Genomic DNA, 13,781 nt, shown 5'->3' with positions numbered 1-13,781 from the left:
AACAAAGACATGTCTCCACACAAAAACCTGTGTCCATGTGTCCTGGTGGCACTGTTCATGAAAGCTCTACAGTGGAGGCAAGCCAATGCCTACTAACTGAATAACATACAGCAGCTACGTGGTGGGACATTACTTACCAGTAAAAAGGAACTAAATATTAGTACAGGTTACCAACATCATTCTCAGTGAGGAGCCAGACATGAAGGACCACACACTGTGTTGATCCATGTGTGTGAAATGGCAAGAATCCAGACACAGTGGTGACAGGAATTAAGGAGTGATGGTGGCACAAATCTATGAAGACTAAAAATTGTTGAATGACACATTTCAAATGAGTGAAGTATATGGAATGTGATGTACAACTCAATAAAAGTTATTTTGAAAAAAAAAAGGACCATCAAGAATTTTATTTTAAAAAAAACGAACAAAAGAAACTCAGAGTCTGGGTGGGACGGTTTTGGCTAGCAGGGACTCCACCTTGTCCTCACCTCTGGCTATTGAGGTCACACAGCCCTTGTTCCCAAGCCAGCCAGATGGGGACTCTCTCCCTTTGACCTCTTATGTCCCCAAATATCTCCTCAGCTGGGTGAAGCCCCTGAATGAGGCCTCCCCACCAAAGAGCCCTCCAGTCAGCACTACCCGTGGCCAAGCAGGGCCCATCCCACCCCAGCACGCTCACCTGCGACTGAAGGCCAAGTCCATGACTCTTCTCTGCTTGTACCAGCGCCCATAGTCACATTCAGACACCAAGCCCTGGCCAAACAGTCTGCAAAAGATAGAAATTGGGTGCCAGAAGGAAGGTGGGAGCCTGTCGGGTGACGGCTGCCCCACATAGTGGGCGTAGCCAGTTCACAGGTGTCAACGTGGGTGAGATGGGCCATTTAGTACAATAAAAAGGAAGTGTGATGTGTGTGTTCAAAACATTGTGTGCATCTTACAAAGTTGCCATTTTTATATATCAATATAAATAAATAAGCAGGGTGGCCCTGTGTCCCAGTATCAACAAACTCCCATGTCCCTATCTGCCCCCAGAGGGGGAAGAGGCATCAAATACCAATGACAAGAGCAGGAGCCACCGTGCACAGGGTAGCCATCATGGGTACAGCTCCCAGTGGAGCCCTCCTTCCTAGAGTCCTTACCTCTCTCCAAACACAGTCTGAATCGCTCGGTACATCTTGGAGTCCTTGTTGTACTTGGTGGACATCAGGAACTTCTAAATATCCCCCAAAACAACACAATCCATGAGAGGATGCCCTCAGCAGCATGCTGACACCAGCCAAGCCCCAGCCCCAAAGGAAATACAACATACATATGACCAAGTGGACTGTCGGTCACATACCAGGAAGCCTGTCTTTAAGTGAGAGCAATTGTAGAGGGATATAGAAAGGGATCCAGAGATGCTTAGACTTGTCCTATGACCACACAGCTGGAGTGGGCATGGGACCCTACACCATGCCTTCCAAAGCAGTGTGAAAGAGGCCCAGACTGTTGTGAAGCCTTTGAGACACAGGAGAGACCCTCAGGATATGTTCTCTGTCATCAGCCCCAAGCCAGCCTCAGAGGAAGAAGGACTTTCTGGAAGGGCCAACTTGCCTCTCAAGAGCTATGTGACATCAGTATGATGTTACCCAACAGCTTCTGAGGCAGTGGAGCCCAGTAGAAAATGGCTTGGGTTGGGCTTAGCAACCTGTTCCGTATTTGCTAACGCCACCATCCTGGATGAGGTGGTCCCTGTCAGAGGATGACGGTGAAAGGTGCCTGCCTGGTCCAGGCTGTAGTGAGGAGTAAGTTAGCTCTACAGCAAAAGAGCTGAAACGGTGCCTGGTACACAGCAAGCACTTAGTTAATGCCAAGGACACATTAACATCCTGCAGTTCACTTCCTGCTCCATCAACCCTCAGATGCACAAGCTGTTTTATGCTCATCTTACACACAGATGGAAAAACGGAGATTTGAGACTAGCACAAGGGAGCTGGGATGCTGCTGAGCTTGTGGAATGCTTGCCTAGTGAGCACAAAGCCTGGGATCTGCAGTGGCCTGCACTGCAGGAAATGGGCGTGGTGGTGGGCACCTGTAATGCTAGCACGTGGAGATGGAGGCAGGAAGATCAGCAGCGCAGGTCATCCTTGGCTACATAGTGAGTCTGAGGCCAGCCAGGGCTATGTTAGACTCTGTGTCAAAAAACAAAACAACAAAAGCTGAAACAAGGAAATGTTTATTGTGGACACAGGACTTGAACCAGACAATCCGCAGCCAGGTGAAAGGAGAGTACTCCGGGTTCTAAGATACATTCCAACTGTGATGTGTGAAGTGGGGTGGGCAGTGGAGTCCACAGGGCCCAGTTAGAGACTAAGTTTGGTCCCAGGAGCTCTGGGAAGGACTTGGGAACTTCTCTATAATAACTGGGGCTATTAGCTTCTGTGGACTCTGCCCTGGGGTCTCACACCAAGCTTTCCGCTGACAGGAGCCCCAGAGGTGGCTGATTTTGCACCATGAGAGATGTCAGAGTCTCTCACCCAACCCAGAGACCTCAGCCCCACCCTCACATACTTCAATTTATAAATCAGGCTGTCATCACCCTGCCCACCCAAGACCTACTCCTCTCAAAGGTCCCCCACATCTGTGAGCCCCTCCTCAACTAAACTGGAGTCCCCACTACTGAGGTACCACCACCAGGATCTCCCACAGCCTGCTATCCCAAGGCTGAGGATCCATGGTTGACCACTGAGCTGAGCTTTGGGGGTGAGAGATACACAAGGAACCCCACACCTTACCTCTTCCTCTGGTCACCTCTACTAATGTCACAACGGAAGCAGTAACAGCTAGGGATTTACTCTCTTGATGTAAATAACCGGAAAACTGGGCAAAAGAAAATGTATAAAGTGTGTGTTTTCCGATGCTCGAACAAGCCATGTGGGATCGTGGACCAAAAGGACAGAAAAGCAAGGCAAGGAAGGGCATGGTGACCGAGGGTGTCCTAGCTCTCCACCCAGTCAATTCCAGGACAAAGACACTAAAGTAGACCCAAATATAGCACAGCAGCCATGCTAAACGGCACAGTCAGAGGTCAGGCTCCAGGCAGGCCGCAGGAGGCTGGCAGTTTTAGGCCAGCATTCTAGAGGAGAGCTATGTGTAGACAGAGCTCCTGAGAGCTGCATGCTGCTTCATGAACACGCCATGTGCACACACAGTAACATCGCAAAACCTGAAATGACAGAATGAATGGGCAGCCTTCGGCTTTGAGGGTCTTGGGGCTCACACACACCACAGCCTTCGGCTTTGAGGGTCTTGGGGCTCACACACACCACAGCCTTCGGCTTTGAGGATCTTGGGGCTCACACACACTACAGCCTTTGGCTTTGAGGGTCTTGGGGCTCACACACACTACAGCCTTCTGCTTTGAGGGTCTTGGGGCTCACACACACTACAGCCTTCAGCTTTGAGGGTCGTGGGGCTCACACACACTACAGCCTTCAGCTTTGAGGGTCTTGGGGCTCACACACACTACAGCCTTCAGCTTTGAGGGTCTTGGGGCTCACACACACTACAGCCTTCAGCTTTGAGGGTCTTGGGGCTCACACACACACACACACACACACACACACACACACACACACACACACACCACAGGGGGTTGAAGTTGCCCTGGCCTAGAGCACATCAACCTCAGGAAGAAAGCCTTCAGGAGAGGCCACAGGATGGCTATTCCCTCACAGAGGGGCTGGCCCAGCCTCCGGAGTCAGGTCTGCTCTTGCCTACACTACAGACTTTCACTCAGGCTGGAAAGGACTGGGCTTATCTGCAAGGAAGTCACTTGTTAAGTTGAAGTCCGGCATCCTTTAAGGAAGTGAAACAATGACAAAAAAAAAAAAATTTTTTTTGAGACAGGGTCTCACTCTGTAGTTCTGGCTGGCTTGGTACTCACTATATAGGCCAGGCTGGCGTTGAACTCATACAGATCCCCCTGCCTCTGCCTCCAGGGTGCTGGTATTAGAGGAGTGTACCACCGCAGCAGACAAATTCATATTTTTAAGTGATTTTTAACTTTGTTCTTGATGCTATGACTGTCCAATCTGTCTCCTGATGTGTCCTGAAGTTCTAGTTTAGGCCTGGGAGTTGAGCTCGGTGGTGGTACCCTTGTAAGATCCAGGCCTTGGGCTTTATTTCTACCATTACCAAAGCAATATAAAACAAAACCCACCAACAATGGGCTGGAGAGATGGCTCAAAGGTTAAAAGCACTTACTGCTCTCACAAAGGACCCAAGTTCAATTCCCAACACCTGAGTCGTGTGACTCACAACTGCCTGTAACTCCAGCTCCAGGAGATACAAGCCCTCTTCTGGATTCTGCAGGCATTTGCACTCACATGTGCATACCCATACAACAGATGTACAAATATACACATAATTAAAAAATAAACCTTACACACACACACACACACACACACACACACACACACACACACACATCCTGAATCGTACTCTGTCTCTCTCGGGGTCACCACAGCCACCCTACATGCAGAGAGCCACACCCACAAGTCCACTATGGGAACAGCACCATCCATTGAGACGTTGTTGTGTGCCAGGCATGGACTAGAGGGCTCACACACATCAATTCAGCCCCATTCCTAAGCCACCTGTGGGAGGCCATCATCCCTACTTTACAGATGAAGAAGGAAAGTGGGACCCAGAAAAATGAAGTCATTTGTCCCAGGTCATATTTGAGTCCATTCCTGTAGGTAATACGTGCCTGCTCCTGGTACCACCACGGCCCACACTCCTCTATCAGTGGGGTACTTAAGCCCCACCTCTGGGAAAATTAAACATATCGTGGTGGTTGGAGGACATAGAAAGGCCTGTAAGACATCAGTGCTTCGAGAAGACTCAAAGGAGGTTGGCGAGAAGGGCAATATTAGTCCCTGGGGCCGGGTGTCACCTGCACACCAGGGGCAGGGAAGGACACCACAAGGGAGTCATCTCCTACCTTGACTGATTCAGGACTCGTGACGATGACTGAGGTTTTGTGGAAGACGTTGACTCTCACAACAGGACCATACTTCTTAGCCCTGGGAATCAAAGTGACTGTCAACTCCCCATGCCTGAATACCATCATCCCTGGCTCAGTGGGTCCCCACTGTCAGGGGGAGCAGAAACACCCCATTCCAAGAGACACTCAGCCCTAGCTGCAAGTTCTTCTGGGGCCCAGGAGGCTTGGCAGGGTGTGTCTCTTCTCTGTTAACTCGTGGCTAAGTCAGGACTCCCTTAAATTCACTTTCCACATCCATGAAAGAAGAGTTGAAATGCCCTCCTCTGCCCACAACAGCCTGTGCCAGAAGTAAGCAATATCGTGCATTTAGAAGTGTTTTGAGGGCTGGAGAGATGGCTCAGAGGTTAAGAGCACTGACTGCTCTTCTAGAGGTCCTGAGTTCAATTCCTAGCAACCACATGGTGGCTCACAACCATCTGTAATGAGATCTGGTGCCCTCTTCTGGCCTGCAGTCATACATGCTGTATACATAATAAATAAATAAACCTTTAAAAAAAAAAAAAAAAAAAGAAGTGTTTTGAAAGTTAGAAAATAACACCCCAAACAATAACTGTTACCTGTACTCCAAGCCAGTTTGCTGGTATGGAAATTGAGGCTTAGAGATTCTAACAGCTGTGATAAGTCTCCTCAGCTAGTCAACAAAACATCTTGGCTTCACATTGCCTTATCTGCCTCTGTGCTCAGGGATGCTGCTGAGGCAGGAGTGCCCTGGGTAAGGTCAGGTGCTGGGAGTGCCCAGCTGGGAGGAACTGACCTGGGGTAGACACTGTGGGGTTCCCACTGAGAAACCCAGGACAAGAACAAGAGACAAGTTGGAACTCACCAATCCAAAAACAGGTCCTGGAGCACACGGCCACAAGCTTCATCCTTTTTCCAAAAGTAGGGGAGATGTCCTAGAAGGAAGCTAAAAGAAAGGCAGACATCAGGCTGGCAGTGGTCACCCTCAAAGGGTGTCCTTCCCCCACAGGACCAGGAGAGGTGTTCTCGGGAAGCTGGGGGAGGCATGGAGCTGGCTTGAGGGCACCAGGCAAAGGTGCCAACAGTGCAAAGCCTGGTGCAGTGGGTACCAAAGGCTTCCTTAGAAAGCAATCGTCCTTCTGTCCCTTCTGTCAGAGGCCCAGGGCTGGCATCGCAGAAGGACTCAGTGGCCTCTGACACTCATGGATATTCACCATGTGCCAGGCCCCACACTAAGCCTTACCCATGGTTGCTAGCATTACCTAACCAGGTTACACACCACAATAACCATTGTCATCATGATTTATAGGTGGGTAGAGACAGGGGTGGAAGAAGAAATAGCTAGAGAAGGGCTCCAGGGGCCAGCCACCCAGCCACCCAGCCAGCCACAGAGTAAGAGTGAAAGTAAGATTACAGAAATAAGAAAAGGGGAAAGCCCAGAGGCAAAAGACAGATGGAATAGTTTAAGGAAAACTAGCAAAAAACAAGCCAAGCTAAGGCTGGACGTTTATAATTAAGAATAAGCCTCCATGTGTGATTTATTTTGGAGCTGGGTGGTTGGCCCCTCAAAAGAGCATAAAACATCCAACAACATACAGCAGGCACCAGGATGAGCCTCACGGCTTCTCATCAGGGGACAGTATATGTCCTCTTCAGTGTGAGCACCAGATCATAAGCATACCTGCTTGTCTCTTGATGCACACTCCAAGTGCACATGCTGTATGCTTTTATTCCCCTCTGCTCACGGAAGCCTCTTGAAAATATAGTTGGAGTATTCTAGGTCATAGAACCCAGGGCAAGACCAAAAGAAGATAAATAAATAATAGCCAGAGAGTGCTCGCGCCAGCAGTGAGTATACTAAAATAAGATGCTGGAGGACCTGGTGACACAGGAAAAAATCAGGCCGGGCTGGACTTGACGGTAGACCGCTTGCCTAACATGCACGAAGCCCTGGGTTCCACAGAGTTCAGGAATCCGATAAACTAGGTGTGGTGGTGCGTATCTGTAATCCCAGGGCTCGGGATGGGGTCGTGGAGGCAAGAGGGTCACATGTCAGGCCCCCCTCAGCTACATAACATTTGAAACTAACCTGGGCTAGAGATTCCAGATGGTGTGGTGACGGATAAATACAGCAGTAAAGCAACAGAGACAGGCATGTGGGGGATGACATTTAATACAGATAGGGAACAGCCCCTTTACAGGGCACTGAGGGGCTGGGAGATAACTCAGTTGTCAGGTTGCCACATAAGCATGAGGACCTGAGTTTTAATTCTAAACACCAATGTTAAAAAAAAAAAAAAAAAAAAGGCGAGGCATGGCGGAGAACACCCTGTAATGCCCACGCTGAAGACGGGGAGATGGCACCCACTGGCTACCAGTGTAGCCAAATGGTGAGAGCTAGGTTAGTGAGAGACCCTGCCGCAAGAAATAAGGTATAAAGTGGCTGAAGAAGACATCTGACATCTCTGGCCTCTACATGCACACACATGAATACAGCACACACAAATGACACATGCCCCGTCCCCCGACACACACACACACACACACACACACACACACACACACACACACACACAAGAAGGTGGCATATGAGCTGAGACACAGAAGCTGTGAGAGATTTGGCCACACAGATCTATGCGGGGAGAACACCCCCCAGACAATGGTGATAGCAGGTACAACGGCCCTGAGGTAAGTATGTGCTTGGACAGCAAGAAGATGCATATGCTGAGGCGGAATGCAAGAAGAGACAGTACAAGATGGCATCACCAAGGTGGGAGTGTGGACGCTGGAAGGCGTTGTGGACTTTGACCTTGGTGGGGTGTGGGTCACTGGTAGGTTTTAAGCAAAGCACAGAGAGGGTCTGATGTGGTCCTAAATGGATCCTTTATAGCCACACCGGAAGTGTCAAGGCCCAGGGTAAGATCAGAGGCACCAGAAGCCAGTGGGGTGGAGAGGTAAAGAGCAACAGACCAGGGCAGGGTCAGAGAGAGATAAAGACAGAGCCAGGGTGCAGAGGTATGAGTCAGTGAGAGGTCCAGGACAGAGGCCTGTGGCCTAGACAGCTAGCTGAATAGGAGAGTCTACCACTTACTCAGGTGATGAGCAGTATCTATGGGTTCAGAGCCATCAACCCATTCTGCAATTGTGCCAGGGCCTTCTCTGGTTCTGCCTGTAAGAGGAGCAGGTCCCATCAGTGGCTCTGCTTCCTCAAACCGTGGGACATCTGTGGGACATGTGCTCCACACAAGCATCAAGAGTTACAAGGAAAGTTGTGCCTCGGATTCCCAGAGGTTCCTCACCTTTTTGGATTAATCTCTTTCTCTACGAACACCCCCAACCTGGGGTACCTGAACCCATCAACTACTTTCCTTTCCTTTCCTTTCCTTTCTTCCCCGAAGACCAACAACTCGAGACAGGCAGATGAAGTCAGAAGCGTGGGTGTGGACCCCTAGTTTGTACCAGGTTACAGAAAGGGCTTACAGCAGTGGTTCTCAATCTGTGGGTCGAGACCCCACAGGGGTTACATATCAGATATTTACGTTATTATTCATAACAGCAAAGTTACAGTTACGAAGTAGCAAGGAAAATAATTCTATGGTGGGGGGGGGGTCACCATGACGTGAGGAACCGTGTTAAAGGGTCACAGCATTAGGAAGGTTGATGAGAACCACTGTCCTAGAGGGATGGGAAGCAGAGATAACATCTGGAGTTCAGAGGAGACTCCATGCTAAATTCAGGGCTGAGGGTTCATAGGAAGGTGCCATGTTCCAGCCAGTACCCAGATGAAGCCACAGGGATGCTTGGAGACAGAAAAAGAGAGACAGTGACTGAGACTGAGCAGGTGCCACAAGATAGGAAGAAGCAGGGTGGAGTGAGCAGAGAAGGTGCCACAGTCTGCAGGGGGCAGGGGGCAGGGTTAGGGTTGGGTAAGCAACTGGGGCTGGCACTGGCTTCAGCAACATGGGTAGAGAGGCCGGGGTCAAAACCAGACAAGAGTTCAAGAGTCAGTGGGAGAGAGACCGGAGGCCCACAGGCAGGGTCTGCTAGAGGGCTGCTGCAGGGGGCAGAAACTGGGGGCGACAGGAGGGTGGAGAGACAGGCTTTTTCAAGGCAGAGACTAGTACAGCATGTTACATAAAGGTGGGGGAGATAGAGAAGAAAACAGTTGGTGTAGGCAGGAGGGGGGTGCTGCTGGGGGAGGGCCACTGAGCCAGGGGGACAGGCTGGCCTTGGTAGGCATCAGTGACCTGCAAGAGCAGCTGGAAGGTGCCAGTGGGCCGTGGGGCAGGGGTGGGCAGCAGAGGTCAGGACAGGAATCCCCCCACCCTGCAAGTTGCTCTATTTGCTGGGGGAAGTAGGAGGCGAGAATAAAAACTGAGTATGCGATTGGAGGGGGAAGCGTTAGGGCTGAGAGAAGGCAAGAAAGCCGCCTGGAGAGGGGGTGGGTGAATGTACTGGGGCAGGAAGCGTAGGGCAATTTAGGTCACTCCCAGTGAGGGGCCTTGGAGAAAGGTGAGTCCCAGACATCACATACTACGGGGCTATATTTCCAGAATCATCTATTCGCCACTCCTAAAACTATGCATATTAGGGGGAAGGGATGTTCTGTTTTGAATCACCTCTGTGAGTCTGGGTCCTTTTTCTCCTCCTGGGCCTGACTGACCACAAAGTCTACACCTAGTCAACTGCAACCTGGGAAGACCAGGCAGAAAGGGGAACTAAAGGCTGTTCCTTATTATTCCAGCAGGGGGCGCAAGGGAGAAAACAAGCCGTAAGACCTAGCCCTGGAAACAGGAAAGCAGGTAAGATTGTAAAGGTGAACACTGGGACCTCACACACACAGAAGCCACTTGTCTTAGCCCTCGTGACAGATTGCATAGGGCAGGGCAGGGCAGGGCGGGCAGGACAGGCAGGCAGGGTGGGCAGGGCAGCACTTCCCAGCATGTCTGCTTTCCCCATAAGAGTGACTGGCCAGGTGGGGATCTAAGGGTTCTGCGGATTTCGGCAGAAAAAGAGCAGTAGCCATCTGGAGGGCCCACTGTGAGACCACCAGAGGGATGTCACCACAATGGTTAGGAGCAGGCTATCTACCACAAATGTGTGCAGGTAAGACCCATGTGTGTCCCGTACCAGGGGTACCAAATGCTCAGCTGGGAACTCAAAGTCTATTGGGTGGTACCACATAACAGGACCAAGAGTGACACTCTCCCATGACTAAGCCCTATATGTGCTTTGTAGAATGGTCCCCATCCTAGACAACTCACGAACCAGCAATTCTGAGTGGGAAGAAAAGCCTAACACTGCCTCCATCAGACCATCCAGGAGACAATGTCAAGATATCTATCTAAAAACTAGGTTAGAGAAGACCTTTGGTCATCAAGCCCTGTCCACTGCACAGAACCAGAAAAGCAGGGGGCTGATGACGTTTACTGCAGAGACAGAGAAATAGAGACGCAGGAAGTGTTTATGTGGGATCAGAACGTGGGGCTTCAGGCTTCAGCTATTACACAGATCAGTGCAGTGGGATGCTGTACTCAGAGCAGAGAAGGCACATTGGGGGAGGGCCTCCTGCAGAGTAAGGAGGATGGAGGGCAGGGTGGGGGTGCAGCAGCTGCCTCTTGCAGACAAAGGGCTCCTTGCTTGCAACTGGCAAAGCCCTGGAACACCAAAGGACAGACGCTGTTCCACAGCTTTCCTATCCACCACAGGGTGGCCAGTCACAGTTTGTGAGTCCCAGCTTTGAAAGCCAGGGCCTCTCATTTGTGCTAGAAGACATTGCAGAACTTTCACTTAGTGTAGGTTTATATTTGACCACCAATCCAGTTTGAACTCAAAATTCTTTGAACTTATACATTGTTCAGTTTGCCTGCGAAAGAGCCTAGTCTGGTTAGGGTTAGCCTCCTCACACTGCTCTGCCCTCAGCACACCCACAGGTCACAGGTAGATTCTGGTGTCAGAGATGGAGAGAATGACATCATAGACAAGAGAGAGACACAGATTGTCTCAGCTTGTTTGTTTGTTTGTCTTTGTCAACAACACAAGCTAGGGGCATCTGAGAAGAAGGAACCTCAGTTGAGAAAATGTCCCCATCATTGTGGCCTATAGGCATGTTTGTGGAGCATTTTCTCGATTAGTGGTTGATATGGGAGGACCCAGCCCACTGTGGGTGGTGCCATCACTCCACAAGTGTAAGAAAGCAGGCTGAGTGAGCCATGGAGAGCAAGCCAGTAAGCCGTGTTCCTCCATGGTTCTCTGCTTCAGTTCCTGCCTCCAGGTCCCTGCTTCCAGGTGCCTTCCTCGATTTCTTCAGATGACGGACTGTAACCTGGAAGTGAAGTAAACCACTTTCTCCCCAGGTTGCTTTTGGTCATGGTTTTTCTTTTCTTTTCTTTTCTTTTCTTTTTCTTTTTTTTTAATCACAGCAACAGAAGCAAACTAAGACAGACAAATATCACTCCATAGAGGACCCTTGAAATCACTGTGCTAACTGAAAGAAGGCAGACACAAAAGGTTCCAGATTGTATGACTCCATTCATAGGAAGTGTCTAGTACAGGCCATCCATGGAGACAGACGCAGACCAGTGCTAGGAATGCTGAGGCAGACAGGGCATGCCAGACAATGGATACAGGATTTCTTCTTGGATGATAGAAATGTTCTAGAATTACTGATGATGGTTATGCAACTCTGTGGCTCGGCTAAACACCTTCAAAGGGGAGATTTTAAAGTATGCACATTATATCATGTTTGGTTTTTTGTTTGTTTGGGGTTTTTTTGTTTGTTTGTTTTTGTTTGTTTTTAGAGAGAAGGGCTAGAGTTCACGTCTGCCTTCTCTGGACACCAGCCCAACCAGTTCTGAAAGGCCCAAAGCCCCTGAGTTTAGGAGAAGAGATTGTCAGAACAGCAGAAGCTTGTTCATTCCTGAGCTGTGGATAGATGGTTTGGAAACAGAACAGCCGTGTGTAACAGAACCTGGAGATTCCACCATCCAATTTGCAGTCATGTGCATGTGCCAGATGCTGCTTGCTGGAAGAGACGTTCAGGGTACCAGAGTGAATGAGACAGACACTGAACAAGAGGTGGCACAGTGACTTAAGGACCTATGAAATGACTATAGTACACTCAGGGGTTCAACAGAAGGGCCCCCTCCCTAAGGGGTTAGCACTCTAGTCAAGCTGTGTGGGCCAGGGGAAGGCCTATTTAGGTGGAGTGGAAGGCATAAGTGCTAAGCAAGGGATAGGGATCACAGGGAGACCCCCCCCCCAAGGTCAGAAGGAGGACACAGGGAGGGCAGAGAGCCGGGCGAGAGAAAAGTTGTCTCCCTATGTCACCAGCCACAGGGGTCACTCTTGAGTCCAGAAGCAGGAATTCAGGCTGCCAGGCTGGAGATGGTACCTTCCAGAATGTTCATGTCCAGGGGTCTTAAAAAGTGTGTCTAATACCACTGTTTATTCATTCAACAAATATTTATTGAGCAAGTGCAACATGCCAGGCACTGGGGATACACCAGCAAACACAGCATCTCTGCCCCCCTGGGGCTTACATTCTGGGATGGGGACAGTCAACAGGTAGGAAGAAAGTGACGGGGGGGGGGTCATGGCCCTGTAAGTCACCCAGGGCTGGGCAGACTTCACATAGAGTGACTGGAGAGACCAAGAAGATACCCCCCATAGGCCTGAGAAAGAGAACAGAAAGATCCAATGGAGAGATGTGGGGGACAGGCAGGCTGGGGGCAAGAGGGGCAAGAGGGGGCAGGTACTGAGTGGGACTGTGAACTCATCAGGGGCCTTGCTAGCTATACAGTCTGCTTCATGTGGAGCTGAATTTCTCAGTAGAAAAGCGATGGGACGGACGCCTTTGGGACACTGCCATAACACATCGACTCTAAGCTTCAGAAAGCTTTTGCCTGGCATGGTGGCACACGCCTTTAATCCCAGCACTCGAGAAGCAGAGGCAGATGGATCTCTCTGAGTTTGAGGCCAGCCTGGTCTACAGAGTCCCAAGACAGCCAGGGCCATGCAGAGAGACCTTGTCTCAAGAAAGAAATGAAAGGTTAGCCTTTAATGGGGGCCATTAGTAAACTGGGTGAGGGCCAAGAATGGAATGGAAATACTGAGGACAAATGGAATGTCCCAGGACAGAAACAAAGACACAGGGAAATGTGACGAAAGTACAGTCCAAGTCCCAAAGTTAGCAGTACCCACTTTGAAAGCAGGCTGACCTGGGTTTAAATCTAGGCTTACCAACTGTGTGACCTTGGGCAGGTGACTTCGCCTCTGCGCGCCTCAGTCTCCAGGTCTGAACGATGGGGTAACAGCAGCGCCTACCTGACAGGACTGTCGCTGCCGTCACATTTGTGCGGCCCAGCCAAGCGCGGTGGGCGCCCAGCAGCTGCTGCGGCTGTGAGTAATTTGTTACTAAGAATAGTTAGCGCCCCTCTCTGGGCCTGCGTCTCCGAGCTGGCCGCGCGTACAAGGCGAGGCTGGACCCCCGGCCCGTATGCGGGCTCGGACTCGGTCCTAGATCCCCCCGGATCGAGCTCCCCAGCCAGGCCCCCACCCCCACCCCCCGCTCACCTGGGCCGCGGCGGCCCGGGGATGTGCTCATAGCGGCTGCGAGCGCGATGCACGAAGGTGCAGCAGAGGCCGAAGGCGAGCAGGACGGCGCTAGCGAGCAGCAGCAGCCCCGGGCTCATGGCTCCGGGCCCGGCCGGGGTCGGCGCCGGGTGCCGAGGGGGCCGGAGGCCGCGACCGACTCGCTGTCAGCGCCGCGCGCCGC

The 13,781-nt window shown here is 50.9% G+C and overlaps 1 protein-coding gene across 1 annotated transcript in view; it reads right to left on the bottom strand.

Annotated features, from left to right (window-relative positions):
• The window catches only part of LOC131924265 (cholesterol 24-hydroxylase), a 29,154-nt gene extending 15,373 nt beyond the window's left edge, over positions 1-13,781 (bottom strand). Inside the window, exons 1-5 of the mRNA XM_059279537.1 lie at positions 13,580-13,781; positions 5,871-5,951; positions 4,985-5,066; positions 1,140-1,213; positions 680-766 (exon numbers count right to left, since the gene is read on the bottom strand). Coding sequence (XP_059135520.1) covers positions 680-766; positions 1,140-1,213; positions 4,985-5,066; positions 5,871-5,951; positions 13,580-13,698 — 443 coding nt within the window. The 5' untranslated portion in view covers positions 13,699-13,781. The remainder of the gene's footprint in view (positions 1-679; positions 767-1,139; positions 1,214-4,984; positions 5,067-5,870; positions 5,952-13,579) is intronic.

Source organism: Peromyscus eremicus, chromosome 14, assembly GCF_949786415.1.
Source record: "Peromyscus eremicus chromosome 14, PerEre_H2_v1, whole genome shotgun sequence".
NCBI classification, from domain to species: Eukaryota; Metazoa; Chordata; class Mammalia; order Rodentia; family Cricetidae; genus Peromyscus; species Peromyscus eremicus.
The sequence above is the reverse complement of the archived record's forward strand: the minus strand, read 5'-3'. Positions and strand labels throughout refer to the sequence as shown.